This window comes from Clupea harengus, chromosome 4 (genome assembly GCF_900700415.2).
Source record: "Clupea harengus chromosome 4, Ch_v2.0.2, whole genome shotgun sequence".
Taxonomy (NCBI): domain Eukaryota; kingdom Metazoa; phylum Chordata; class Actinopteri; order Clupeiformes; family Clupeidae; genus Clupea; species Clupea harengus.
Window position 1 is genome coordinate 7,253,018 of NC_045155.1, and position 11,808 is coordinate 7,264,825.

Consider the following 11,808-nt stretch of genomic DNA (forward strand, 5'->3'; position numbering starts at 1 on the left):
GCAAGATCATCCCTTGTAAAACATGTTACACAATAAAGAACAATGAAATGTCCATCCTCAAACCACACAGCTTCGTCCGACAAAAGACAATCCTCTGGGGACTAAACTAAATCAAATTTATTTGAAGTATTTTTTTTAAAGCAGATTGAAGGAATATGGAAATGTATTTTACAAAAAGTCAAATGCACCAAGATTTCCTCATACAATACATTTGCAATTGATCTCTTTAGAATAAACTCCAATTAAAACAATAATATATGCACTTTCAATGGTTTACTTTTAAAATCTAAATATTTCTCATGATAAAGATTCTGAAGATTTGTTTTAAAGAGTAGTAACTGCTTCAGGAAAGGCCAGTAGAATTTCACACAGGGTTAAATATACAGTTCAAGAGCATTGAAAGAAAATAGAGAATAATATTATTATTACTGGTAATAATAATACTAATCATAATAACATTATATTCAAAAGAGAATGGAGGGAGTAGCACACAGAACCAGACAAATATCACTAACTTAAAATTCCACTCAAAAGCGTGCCGTAAAAGTAAAATGCCATTTTCAATTTGCAACTTTTAATATCAAGTACAAATATCATAACCATTCCTGACACAAAGACTAAATGTTGAGTGTCAGTTACTCTTGGTATACAGTACTGTGCTGTACTCCTCCACTGAACATCAGAAACAGGTGATCAAACCAAAGGAGTTATTTAAAAATCTACACACAAGCAAGCTTATAAAACACACTCTCGCAAACTTGATGAGCAGAATGGCCCTTACATCTAAATGTAAAAAAAGATGCTGATAGATTTTTAAATATACCTGAACTGCAAATGGTTAAAAATCACTATATTGAAATAATAATAATAATAATAATAATTAAAAAAAAAAAAACATCCAGAATATCTGTGACATCAGCTACCAGAGGAGAAGCAACGGAGAGGAGGCAGAATAGTAGGGAACCCCCCCCCCCTGCAGAGTGTTCATGTCCCTGTGCTTATATTCAGTATAGAGGGTCAGACAGTTAACATCCACACACAAAGAGAAAAAATAAACAATAGATTCAACACACATGCGTTCACATACACACATTCATATACAAACATATACAAACGTACTTACAATCGTTCGGACACACAAAATGACCGTTTCGAGCTTGCTACTAGAGACAGTACGTAAACCTATGGGAGCCAATTGTCGTAGAGCCATTTATAAAAGTAGGGCGTAAGGGGGTTGTTAAGGGAGTCAAAACCACTGAAAAAAATTAATTGTGTATCCCAGTATAAGTCCTTTCCTACCCCTCCCACCCTCCTACTACTGGTTTTACTGAGGCAAGTCCTACGAGAGAGAGAGCCACTGGCGGGCCATTTCAGGCCATTCTCGTTATTCCCCCCATCAACCCCAATTAGGGAGTCTTGGAAGTCAAAGCCCCCATGCCAAGCAGCTGCAACCTTTAACCTCTGATGACCCCTGCCCCCCCCTCCCAATGCATCCACACGAGAAAGACAAACCTACCGTCTTGTCCCGTCCCGTCCCTTCCCTTTCTGTGTTCTCTGGGCCCCCTCTCATCCCCCTCCCTACCCCTCTCGCCTCCCCGTCCAGGTGGAGGCTTCTATAACAGCAGGCACGCATTCTTCTTGCCACGTTTCTTGGCCTGCAGCGCGGCCCTGGTGGCCATTTCAAAGACCTCCCTCACGCCGTCTTTTGTCTTGGCAGAGCATTCTAGGTAACCGAAGGCATTGATGCGGTTGGCCATGTCCCGTCCCTCCTCTGGCTTCACAGGCTCCTGTTAACGCAAAATTACAGATTGGTGGAGGTCAGTAACAGTAGATAATATAACCTACTGGTCATTTATTTTATCTATCAAACACTTTGCCTAAAATATTGTAGGGATTACACATATGTATTTATATTTGGTATTAAGTAGCCTATTCTATTCTTGTAACTACACAAATATTTGTCAACAAGTCTGTTCAAAACAACAAGTCTAAAACTGTTATTGCAATCTCAGCTAGAGCTACTCGACACTCTAGGAATGCTCAGAGGAGTACATACAGTAGCCTGAAGGCCAGGCATGATCATGGGCCAAACCATCTAGCTGGGAAGTGGGAAGGGTAACATGGTGGATACCTGTTTCATTTTGGCAAGCTCCCTTCGTGTGTGCTCATCGTTGCGCAAGTCTTTCTTGTTGCCCACGAGGATGATAGGCACATTTGGGCAGAAGTGCTTCACCTCCGGAGTCCACTTCTCTGGAATATTCTCTGTGATCCAAAGACAAGGCAGTGCATTATGTTATTATCTACAAATCAGCACAGCAGACAGCTGCTTAGATGTCTATGGTTGAGACTTGATCCATTTCCGAGTCAGTTACCATGAGTGACTTCCACCAGTCAATTCACTGCTTCTAATTGTTTTCTACATACATTATGATTTTGTAAAGTCTTAGGAAATGTATTGTTTTCACTTTCACTTTAAAAGAGCGAGACTTGGAAACGTTTAGGCAATACCAAAACAGCATTACATCAAGGAACTGAACAATTTTCGAAGATTTGTGCTGGACTTTAAAAGTGACAGATTTTGCAACCCTCATCTGTCTGTGAAGATATTCAGTGCAGTACTTACCCAAACTGTCAGGACTGTCTATCGAGAAGCACATGAGTATGACATCAGTATCTGGGTAGGAGAGAGGTCTTAATCTGTCGTAGTCCTCTTGTCCAGCGGTATCCCACAAGGCTAGCTCCACCTAAAAGAGAAAAAAAAGAAAGACCACTTTTTCATATCCTTTCCAGGTTTAAAAGCTAAACAAAACAGATCTGTGCACAACATTCATTAACTACGTGATTATAGGCAGAATGATGGAAAGATAACATAAGTGCGCATACACTATGCTTGGATGTTTAGCTTATAACAGATCAGAAAATTCTGTATTGGGGTGATCACTATAAGGATATAAACCTTTTGATAATGTGTGACTGTGCATCCAGAAGGAACAGAAAAATAATTTCTGTACATGTATTGCATACATATCCTGGTTTTCTAGAAACTTCACTGGCCCGTCTCACATCTACATATTTACATCTACATATTTTTAGCAAACTTTTCACATCTGAAAGGATCACATTAACTTAATGCAAGCTGCTTAATTTCTTCAAAAGCTGCAGACTGTGCATGGAATTATTGTGCATGGTTACGACAGTTTGCAATATAAAACATGTCTATAATCCATTACACATTATGGTTTCGTTTTCCAATGCATTATACTTCCTTTTGAATCTCAGGCAAATGCTGACAGGTAAGAGTAAAAAAAAGGGAACTCTCAGCTGAAGACAATTCTATTGCTTGGCCCCAGCTATCTCTATGCCTCTTATCTCCAGGGGAGACCATATCCAGACTATTTCCCCATTACTTCCCAAAAGGAGAAGCTGAAGGGGTTACAACTAAAACATAACAATTTTGTGCAACTATTTGACTGACAGTCATCTATAGATTGGTAGGGACATATATTTGGTCCATACATGAGGTGGCATTACGGTCAATACTAGTACTCCCACCTATAAGAGGAGAGTTAAGTAGACCTACTCTTGAAGGCTGTGGAGCTTGAATAGGTAGGCAACTGCTCAAATAGTTTGCCCAAAGCAGTCTTTCCAGCTTCATGCATTACTGAGCAGATTCCTCTTAAGGTAGCCCGAGGCAGAGGCCGCCTTTGACTGTCTAGATTTGATTTAGGAATTTATCCTCATCAGTCTTTGGTGGGGCCAGTGAAACTTTTCATAGACTCTTACTAAAAGTGATGAAAACAACAAGCCACACTGCCTTGGCATCGGAATAACAACGCCAAAACATGAAGCCTGGTAAACAATCCTTGTCCTTACAATTTTTGCACCCCAGAGATAATTCTAAAAATGTTTTATCATTGTGATGAAGAGAAGTATAATGGGCTTATAATGTGAGAGGAAAGAACATGCATGTCCAAAGACACACAGGTGTGAAGAACCTAGGTGCTTCTTCACTTGGCATGCATACTGTTCCCTGGGCTTACCTGTTTCCCATCCACTTCAATGTCAGCCACATAGTTTTCGAACACGGTGGGCACATACACTTCTGGAAACTGGTCTTTGCTGAAAACTATGAGAAGGCAGGTCTTTCCACAAGCTCCATCCCCAACAATCACAAGCTTTTTACGAATGGCAGCCATCTAAAAAGGCATAGAAACCGTTAAAAGGGGTCTGGTTAAGCTGGTGGGACAAAACAGCATTGAAAATAGTCAGAAGAGTTAACTGAAATAGATTGGTAATGGTCACTTAATTTAAGATAACCTTGAGTGTGTAGCCATTTTCGGAAACAGATACATAACACAATGACTAACCGCAGCACAGCTTCATTATTGTATTTGAACACACCACAGTAGGAATCACTGCCGACATACGTAAGATTATTGCCAAAACATGGGAAAGAGGCTACAAAAAGTGAACGGTAATTGAAAGGAGAAGCCCGAGCATACAAGAACTGACCTTTTGAAAGCATGTCTACGCTTAAGAGAAAACTCGACTTCTACCGGGAATACTGGCACACTGGTCTAATTGAACTGCTCCTTTTCCAAACAAAATAGATAAATCGGAAGTACAAATGCGGAAGTATGGGCTGACCGGAAACAACATTATTTTGTTTAGGGAAGCGTTAAGAAAATATATTGGGCATATCTTAAATTAATAATTGTGACATTTCAGACATTTCAGAAGATACTTTGGCATCAATACGAGTACATTTACAAGCCTCCAGTTAGATGAGTTGAAGAATTCTTGCGCTGTGCTCCTCGGCCCAGTTTAACCTAACAAGGCCTATGCACCGCCCCACCGCACCCAAAACACCTCGAAGTAAAACAATTGTTAAAAATGTTCGTGCATGTAAAAGTCAGTCCTCTTGCGAGCTGCTGGTTCCGTAAAACAAAGAGAAACATGTCGTATTCAGGATAATTTACTTGTTTCGATCCGTTGTTAGTACGCCACGTCGCCTTGTCTTGTTGAGCTAACATTAGCCAGCTAGCTGGGCTCTTAACTTAAGTGCTAGTTCTGAAATATGAAGAACTGTTGCTAGCACGCTAGCTAGCCGAGAACAGCAAGTTCAAAACCGGCCGGCGTAACAACATAACTTGGATTAACGTTGAAGATAGCTACAGTGGTGTATTGAACATCCATATTACAGTGGAATTAAACAGAAAACAAATGAGGAAACGTGTCTGACTATTTTGGGGGAACATTCATATAATGCTTTAAATGCAACCTGATACAAAACAACACTAGATGGGCAATGTTAGCTGGCCGACACGGCAGCTAAGGAGCGCAGGTTTGGCTGCTAAGTAGCTAGGATAGCTGCTTAGCTATGGACTGGCAGCTAAGTACCAAGATGGATTATCTCATTTCGCGACTGATCAAGAGGCAATACAAATACAAATAATATACCAAACGTTACTGCGTTTCCAGAAATACTATCAATGTTATGGTAAACAACTCAACCTTACACGTAGCCAAAAACTCCAGACAGGGCAAGTAACAAGCTAGCTTATGATACCTTACTCAGATAGATAGACAGCGAAGGTTAGCTTGTGAGGTTGTCAGGACAATATATTAGCTAGCTAACGTAGTTTTGTTTGCCAGCTAGCGACATTTCGCCTGTTTTAGCCCCAAGACAACCTTGAGAAAGAACATTTCTGAATGTTGCCGAATTTAGTTTGCCCTGGTTACACCATGATATGTACTGTTGCAAACTTTGAACCAAGTGATTTTAAAGCGGAAAGTGAGTTGTTGGTGGGTTAATAAGCCGGATAAGCAACAACGAAAGCTAACGAGCTGGCTACGCGTTTATCAACTTGGATAAACTTGATTTTAGACCGTTTTTTACGATACACTTATACATTGGCGCGGGTAATAATCATCCACTTGGTGGAAAATGTACGAGTACTCCGAAGATTCGGGCTTTATTGAGATAAAAGGCAAATTTACCGTTTCAATTTGTGGTGTGTCCTCTTTCCTTCTTCTCCCTACCAGGGTCTTAATCTCCGCCCACTTCCACAATGCCACGCAATTTCACCCGCCCTTGTGGTTAACTGGTCCAGGTAAATAAGTTAGAATTTTCAAGTTCATTTTTATTATCATGGATATGAAGGTTTTACACTTTCAAAATTACATTTAGACTACACACATGGACATACTGTTTCGTTGATTATATAGATATTATATCAAACATTTCCTATATTTAAGACTTTCACATCATCAATGAAATCTGATGAAACCCAAATGCTGTAAATAAACCAAACCAACTTTCATGAACTATAGTGCTTTATGTCGTTAGTCTCTGTACAGATATAAAAATGAAAACAATATATTTTGACCATGTCCAAAAAAACTGGTGGAGCAGAGATGAGCCTGAAAATAGTGTCCACTGTTCAACTCTACCAAAATACCAGTATAAGAGAGTCATTGGTAAATTAAAAATGTACATAAGTAGAAAAATAAGAATACAATGTATGAACAATTTGAAAATATATAATAATATACACTGTCCTACGCCTGCAAGGGAGACCATTTAGAATATGCTTGTTAAAATACATTGATATTATATGCAAGATGGCACCCTTCATAGGACATGCATCACATAAAAGGTGCTGCCACCTACTGCATCTTCAAGCAGCACACATGACACTGACCGCCATGTGAAAAAAAAAACAAGTAGTTGCATGAAGGATTGCCAACAGTATGTAAGATTTCAAAAGTGTTCAAAAGCATTTTCAGACGTGGTGTCACTGAAGTTTAGAGGGAAGAAAGTGTCACTGAAAATCCTGGGCAGAATTAAATGAAGCTAAGAAAAATGCAGAATCAAAGATTTGGCCTCTAGGATGTCAGTCAAATATGAGGAACACGGGCTGTGTACCGGAGATGGTGTGACAGCGGGAAGCAGGTTGAGCATATTTTAGCTTTAAGTGGCAAATCTTTCTCAAGTAGTCGTCCATGTCCCAAAAATGAAGAAAAGTATTTCCCCCATCTTATTTTCTCATGATGCTGCTGTCTAACTGGTAGAACAAAACATAGGCCTGACCCGACTGGAGCTGGGTCTCCGGGACTTGCTGCACACTGCAAAGGAAAAGCACAGGTCTTAAAATATGGCCCAATTATATGTCTGCTGAAATATACTTTAACTTTCACAGGATCCTCACCTGGAATCATTGTAGTACCACCATCCATCCTCATCTCGACAACAGGCAGTGTAGTGGCCCATGTTCACCATGCCAGAGTGATAGCAGACTGCATACAGGTTATATAGCACTGGCCCTAAGAATCAAAACACATAGGTCTAAGATCTTTCAACCATCCACTCTAACATATCCACTGTACCTATACAAAATAATGTCATCATAAATGCAATGAGGAACCTTATATGAAATATTTTTAATATGATACCTGACATATAAAGCTCAAAAATGCTTGGCAGCAATTCAAAAGAGGAACAGAAAGGTTCCTACCACAGTCCACAGGCCCATATGGCCCCAGGTCCAGGTTAGTTATGGGAAAAGACACACGCACTGTGCTTTTGCTGATGGAGTACCTCGACATGGTAAACCGGTTCAGATCTGAGTTTTCAAGTCAAGTCCTTCTTTTCACAGCAACATGGCAAAAACACATAACATAGAACTAATCTATCATCCTTGTAGATCTGCATAGTAACTGTTCAGAGTTAGATTAAAAAAATGAAGCTAGAAAACTTTTCTATACAGAAGATGGGTGGATACGTATGACAAGGACTTTGGGGAACCTCTGAATGGTCAGTCTTTTGGTGCTTTCTGTTCGACGACAACACCTCTCACACATCTGACAACACACACACACACACACACACACACACACACACACACAAAGACATTAAATGACATTCAATGAGGGCCACCTGACAGACAGTCGTGGAGAAACTGAAGTTACGATCGATTCAATGTATGAAATTGAAAACTCAATTAGTAACATTTCCTCTGGTTTGTTTGATTGTCAGCAGTAGCGTGTTCAGTATTCATATATCCAGAAACATCAGCAACATAACTCTCAGTTTTGTAGGCCATTTCAAACATACCGGTGCATTTTCCTCGTCAAGCTTTTCCTCTTGTGAGAAGAGGTCGAGGCATTCCTTGAGTGACACTCTGTCTCCGCCCCTCTAAAGCAGGAGACAAGCAAACCGAGGGATAGATCAGCACACCAGGAACAAAAGGGCAAACCAGGGTCAATGACAGAGATAATCAGCAGAGAAGTGGACTGTACCTTTGGGAGAGGGAGAGACAGGTCACAGAACACATCAAATGTGTTGGAGTAATGGGAACAGATGGAGCAATGCAGGGAGCTACGCAGCTGACCTGAGAAGAGGTCTGGGTAAAGGGGTGCCACAGAAAATATACAGAAAGACTCATCAGGATGGAGAAGAGTGAGATGTTACAGGAATCAATTTAAGATGTGTGAAAATATCAGACAAGGCATTGATATCTGATCAATTACATGACATGTAAATGTGATCATGTCATCAACTCTAAGGCTTTAAGTATTTCTAATGCATGGTAGATGATATGTAGCTTGGCGTTTCCACTCTATTACATGACTATGAAAGGATGTCGTGGCTGTTCTCATTACTGGGTTTGCTAAATTTGCTGATTCTGTACCAAACCTAAAAAAAATCCTACAGAGAATTTTCTGACCACAATGATCGCATGCCAAATTTCTGAAACTGTCAAGGTCAAGAAGATGATGAACTACTAACCAACAATTCTACTGTCATCCCTCTCAAGGTTTTTCTTCCACATGACGGTGGCCTGTTCAGCCAGTCTGGATGAAATGACGACAGACAGAAAAAATAAGCACCAGAGATACGCTGACATTTCTTTAATACGTCTTACACACATCATGCATTGCCTCTGTACCTGAAGATTTTGTGTTTAGGTTCCTGTGTGTTGTTTGGTGGACGTTTGGTGGGCCGGCGGTTTATCTCAGTGTGTAGCCTGTCCAGCAGAAACCGCAGGAACTCCTGAGCATCTTGCTGACTAATAGAACAAAGAGAGAGAGCAAGAGAGGTGAAGGGAGAGATCCATGAGGCTAACAGTGCTATAGATGTAGTCATACCTTAACAGTTGAAAGGTCAAAGCCGTAACTGAGTTCAAGAGACCCACCTGTAGCCACTGAAGTAAGGCACCGCTTCTTTAAAGGCGCTGTAAAACCTGCTGGGATTCACTACTGCGTCCCGGCCCTCAACATCCCACAGCCCAGACAGCACCTGAGTGAACGCTTCAAAAGAGAGGGATGAGTTTTAGACAGCAGCAGTGGAGTAGAGGACAAGATAATGAGAAAAACTAAAAAAGAGACTAGACGTGAAGTGCAGATGCAAAGGCAAACTAAGAAAACAAGCACTAAACTCTACACTAACACTACACTACAGTAACACTAAAAAGCTTAAATTAGTTGTGTTTAAAACAGATCTGTTTCAGTGCAATGAAGTTGAATATTTCTGATAATTTGCAACGAGTGGAGCACTTTCTCTGTAGTGGCTGAACTACACAGAGAAAGTGGGGACATACCATTCATGAGTACAGGCTCTTGCTTGCTTGAGTGCCTGTCCTGGAGATAGGACTTGGTGAGGCAGTAATCTCGGAGACCGTGTGTATGAGACAGACACTGAACCACTGCATTTAGAAAACACTGGACAAAGATGACAAAGAAACAAGGAGTTGAGAGACAAAGAGAGACAGAGAAAACTGATTTTAGGCATAACATTTAGTGTCATGAACAATCACAACAATAATTTGAATCACACTTGATTAGTTGATTAATTTCAATTAGTCATATTTAATGTATTGATTCAAAGCACCAACAGATGAACATGATCTATCTGTAAAGAATTGGTGTCACATACTCTACATAGCTAATACACAAGACTTATTGTAAAAAGGAAGGACATACTGTGTTTCCCACGTTGCGCAACCCAACTTGCCCACTTCCCAGAGGAATTTCTGTCTACATGGAATGATTTAGAAACAGGAAGACAGAATTAGGGTTTTGGACAGTACATCTGACAAGTCTCTTTTCCCTTTTAAATCCCTATGTTCTGTCTTTGAACCTGTGAGTCCCCTGATCTATCCCTGCATGCAGAGTTGTATGTCCATTTTTAGCCCTCTGATCCCATTAAAGCAGACGCAGAGGACACTCAACACAGAGGTCAAGACTGACACACCTTCATCCAGCTGGGGGAGGGGTCTGAAGAGATTACAGGTGTCAACACACGTGTATGTGCGTACGTATATGTGTATGTATGTGTGTATGTGCAATGTAAAAAAAAATCTGTTTTACACATGCACATTAGCTTCACTTCTGGATTAATTTGAGTTTCTCCCCCTGTATCTAGCTTAAGTCATGAAAACTATGCAGTCAGACTACAGGCTACCTAAAGCGTTATGTCGCTAGCCCAGCCTCTGAGCACTCACCTTCTTGTCGGCCACCAGCAGCAGACCCATGAGCGAGGTGTAGAGGACCGACTGCGAGATGTCCGTGCTTTCAGACTGGAGGCCGTTGTTGGCCACCAGCGAGCGGCACAGGGCCTCGCACGAGTTCTCCGTCATGCCAGAGAGACCTCTGACATCGGTCCCTCGCCCAGCAGATACTCTCAAACTCACACACACGCCCGTCTCTGGCTAAGAGCTGTCAACGAATGTTAAATGCAGTGATTTTGCTCCTGTGGTCGGTCAGGGGCTGAACATAATGAAACAGGCCATACATTAAGAAGGCATCAAGATGACTTACACTGAGACGTCTAGATTTAGATAATGTGTTACATTCTCATTTGAGTAAAATGTCTGTCTAATCACAAAGTTTTTTTGTAATCGTACCTCAGATTCAGTCACTAAAAATGTGTGGACTAAATTAGACTAAAAATATAATTTCAGAATATGTTTCAATCCTTAATCACAGTTCCACAGAATAAAGTGCGTATTCCTTATGACAATTGGACTGCATGTCAAATTGTTCTGAAATATAATCATGTCTACATTCCTCATTTCAAATTGGAGTACTTTATCCAACCAACCCATTTTTCTGCACTGCACCAACACAGACTCACCTTCAAGTTTCCTAGTGAAATATTCCAATTATGTCCCATCCGATGTGGACTAGTCCATCCGAGCATGCCACCACACAAGCCACCTTTCACTTCCCCTCTGCTCTCCTCTCTCCCGTCACTCTACCTGCTGCTCAGTGTATCGTCCCTTCGCCTTCGAGAGTTCTGACAAATGTGAGACCTAAATAGCCTCTAATCTTTCCTCCCTCTAAACTTAGACCACATAGTTCCCACTCCTGTCATGGTTTCACTACCTATTACGTAATTTACAACATAGAGTGTGTTCGTTAGCTTTTTATTTTTATTTTGTTTAAGCATTGCAAGTTGTTTTGCTCTTTAATCGAATTTCTATATCAAATGCAACTTCACAAAACATTGTTGGCCAATTTATATCTACCTCACTATAATTGGAAATGTATCGAGCCAAGCTAGCCACAGATCCACAGATCCATTAAAAGCCATTTGAATTGCAAGTCTTTTTTTGGCTATCACCGTTTACTGATAGGAGAAAACTATGTATGGTCACTTAAAGTGACTTCTGCTCTGACCTGTGAGTGTGTCTGTCTGTCTGTCTGTCTGTCTGTGTGTGTGTGTGTGTATGTGCATCCGTAAAAAATCTGCAACTCTCTGTGGGACATTTAACAGTATATCGGTTTTTCCTAATTCAGGACACG

The 11,808-nt window shown here is 40.7% G+C and overlaps 2 protein-coding genes across 3 annotated transcripts; both read right to left on the reverse strand.

Moving 5' to 3' along the window:
- Positions 1 to 102: 102 nt before the first annotated feature.
- rhoac (ras homolog gene family, member Ac) lies at positions 103 to 6,097 on the reverse strand. 2 transcript variants are annotated; one of them, XM_012816718.3, is made up of 5 exons: positions 6,001 to 6,097; positions 4,041 to 4,196; positions 2,624 to 2,744; positions 2,132 to 2,262; positions 103 to 1,787 (listed from the first exon to the last, which is right to left on the reverse strand). In XM_012816718.3, exons 2-5 carry the CDS (start codon positions 4,194 to 4,196, stop codon positions 1,614 to 1,616), a joined length of 582 nt encoding a protein of 193 aa, XP_012672172.1. In that variant the 5' UTR covers positions 6,001 to 6,097; the 3' UTR covers positions 103 to 1,613. The 2 variants fall into 2 exon arrangements, with proteins under 2 accessions (XP_012672172.1, XP_031421820.1); XM_031565960.2 differs by lacking the exon at positions 6,001 to 6,097 and adding an exon at positions 4,513 to 4,791.
- A 25-nt stretch (positions 6,098 to 6,122) lies between these two features.
- usp21 (ubiquitin specific peptidase 21) lies at positions 6,123 to 11,320 on the reverse strand. The gene is made up of 13 exons (XM_031565957.2): positions 11,138 to 11,320; positions 10,506 to 10,719; positions 9,985 to 10,038; positions 9,603 to 9,723; positions 9,198 to 9,312; positions 8,952 to 9,071; positions 8,792 to 8,856; positions 8,302 to 8,405; positions 8,117 to 8,197; positions 7,785 to 7,863; positions 7,518 to 7,625; positions 7,212 to 7,326; positions 6,123 to 7,128 (listed from the first exon to the last, which is right to left on the reverse strand). Exons 2-13 carry the CDS (start codon positions 10,638 to 10,640, stop codon positions 7,041 to 7,043), a joined length of 1,185 nt encoding a protein of 394 aa, XP_031421817.1. The 5' UTR covers positions 10,641 to 10,719; positions 11,138 to 11,320; the 3' UTR covers positions 6,123 to 7,040.
- Between the last annotated feature and the right edge of the window lie 488 nt (positions 11,321 to 11,808).

Bases quoted from the DNA above. Each gene is read 5' to 3' on its own strand.
- rhoac (XM_012816718.3), bottom strand. From the start codon at position 4,196: ATGGCTGCCATTCGTAAAAAGCTTGTGATTGTTGGGGATGGAGCTTGT. The intron at 2,745-4,040 runs GTAAGCCCAGGG...TTTCTCTTTTAG, and splicing joins TTGAAGTGGATGGGAAACAG to GTGGAGCTAGCCTTGTGGGA. The intron at 2,263-2,623 runs GTAAGTACTGCA...TTTGGATCACAG, and splicing joins AGACAGTCCTGACAGTTTGG to AGAATATTCCAGAGAAGTGG.
- usp21 (XM_031565957.2), bottom strand. From the start codon at position 10,640: ATGACGGAGAACTCGTGCGAGGCCCTGTGCCGCTCGCTGGTGGCCAAC. The intron at 9,313-9,602 runs GTATGTCCCCAC...TCTCTTTTGAAG, and splicing joins AGAGCCTGTACTCATGAATG to CGTTCACTCAGGTGCTGTCT. The intron at 7,129-7,211 runs GTGAGGATCCTG...TTTCCTTTGCAG, and splicing joins TGGTACTACAATGATTCCAG to TGTGCAGCAAGTCCCGGAGA.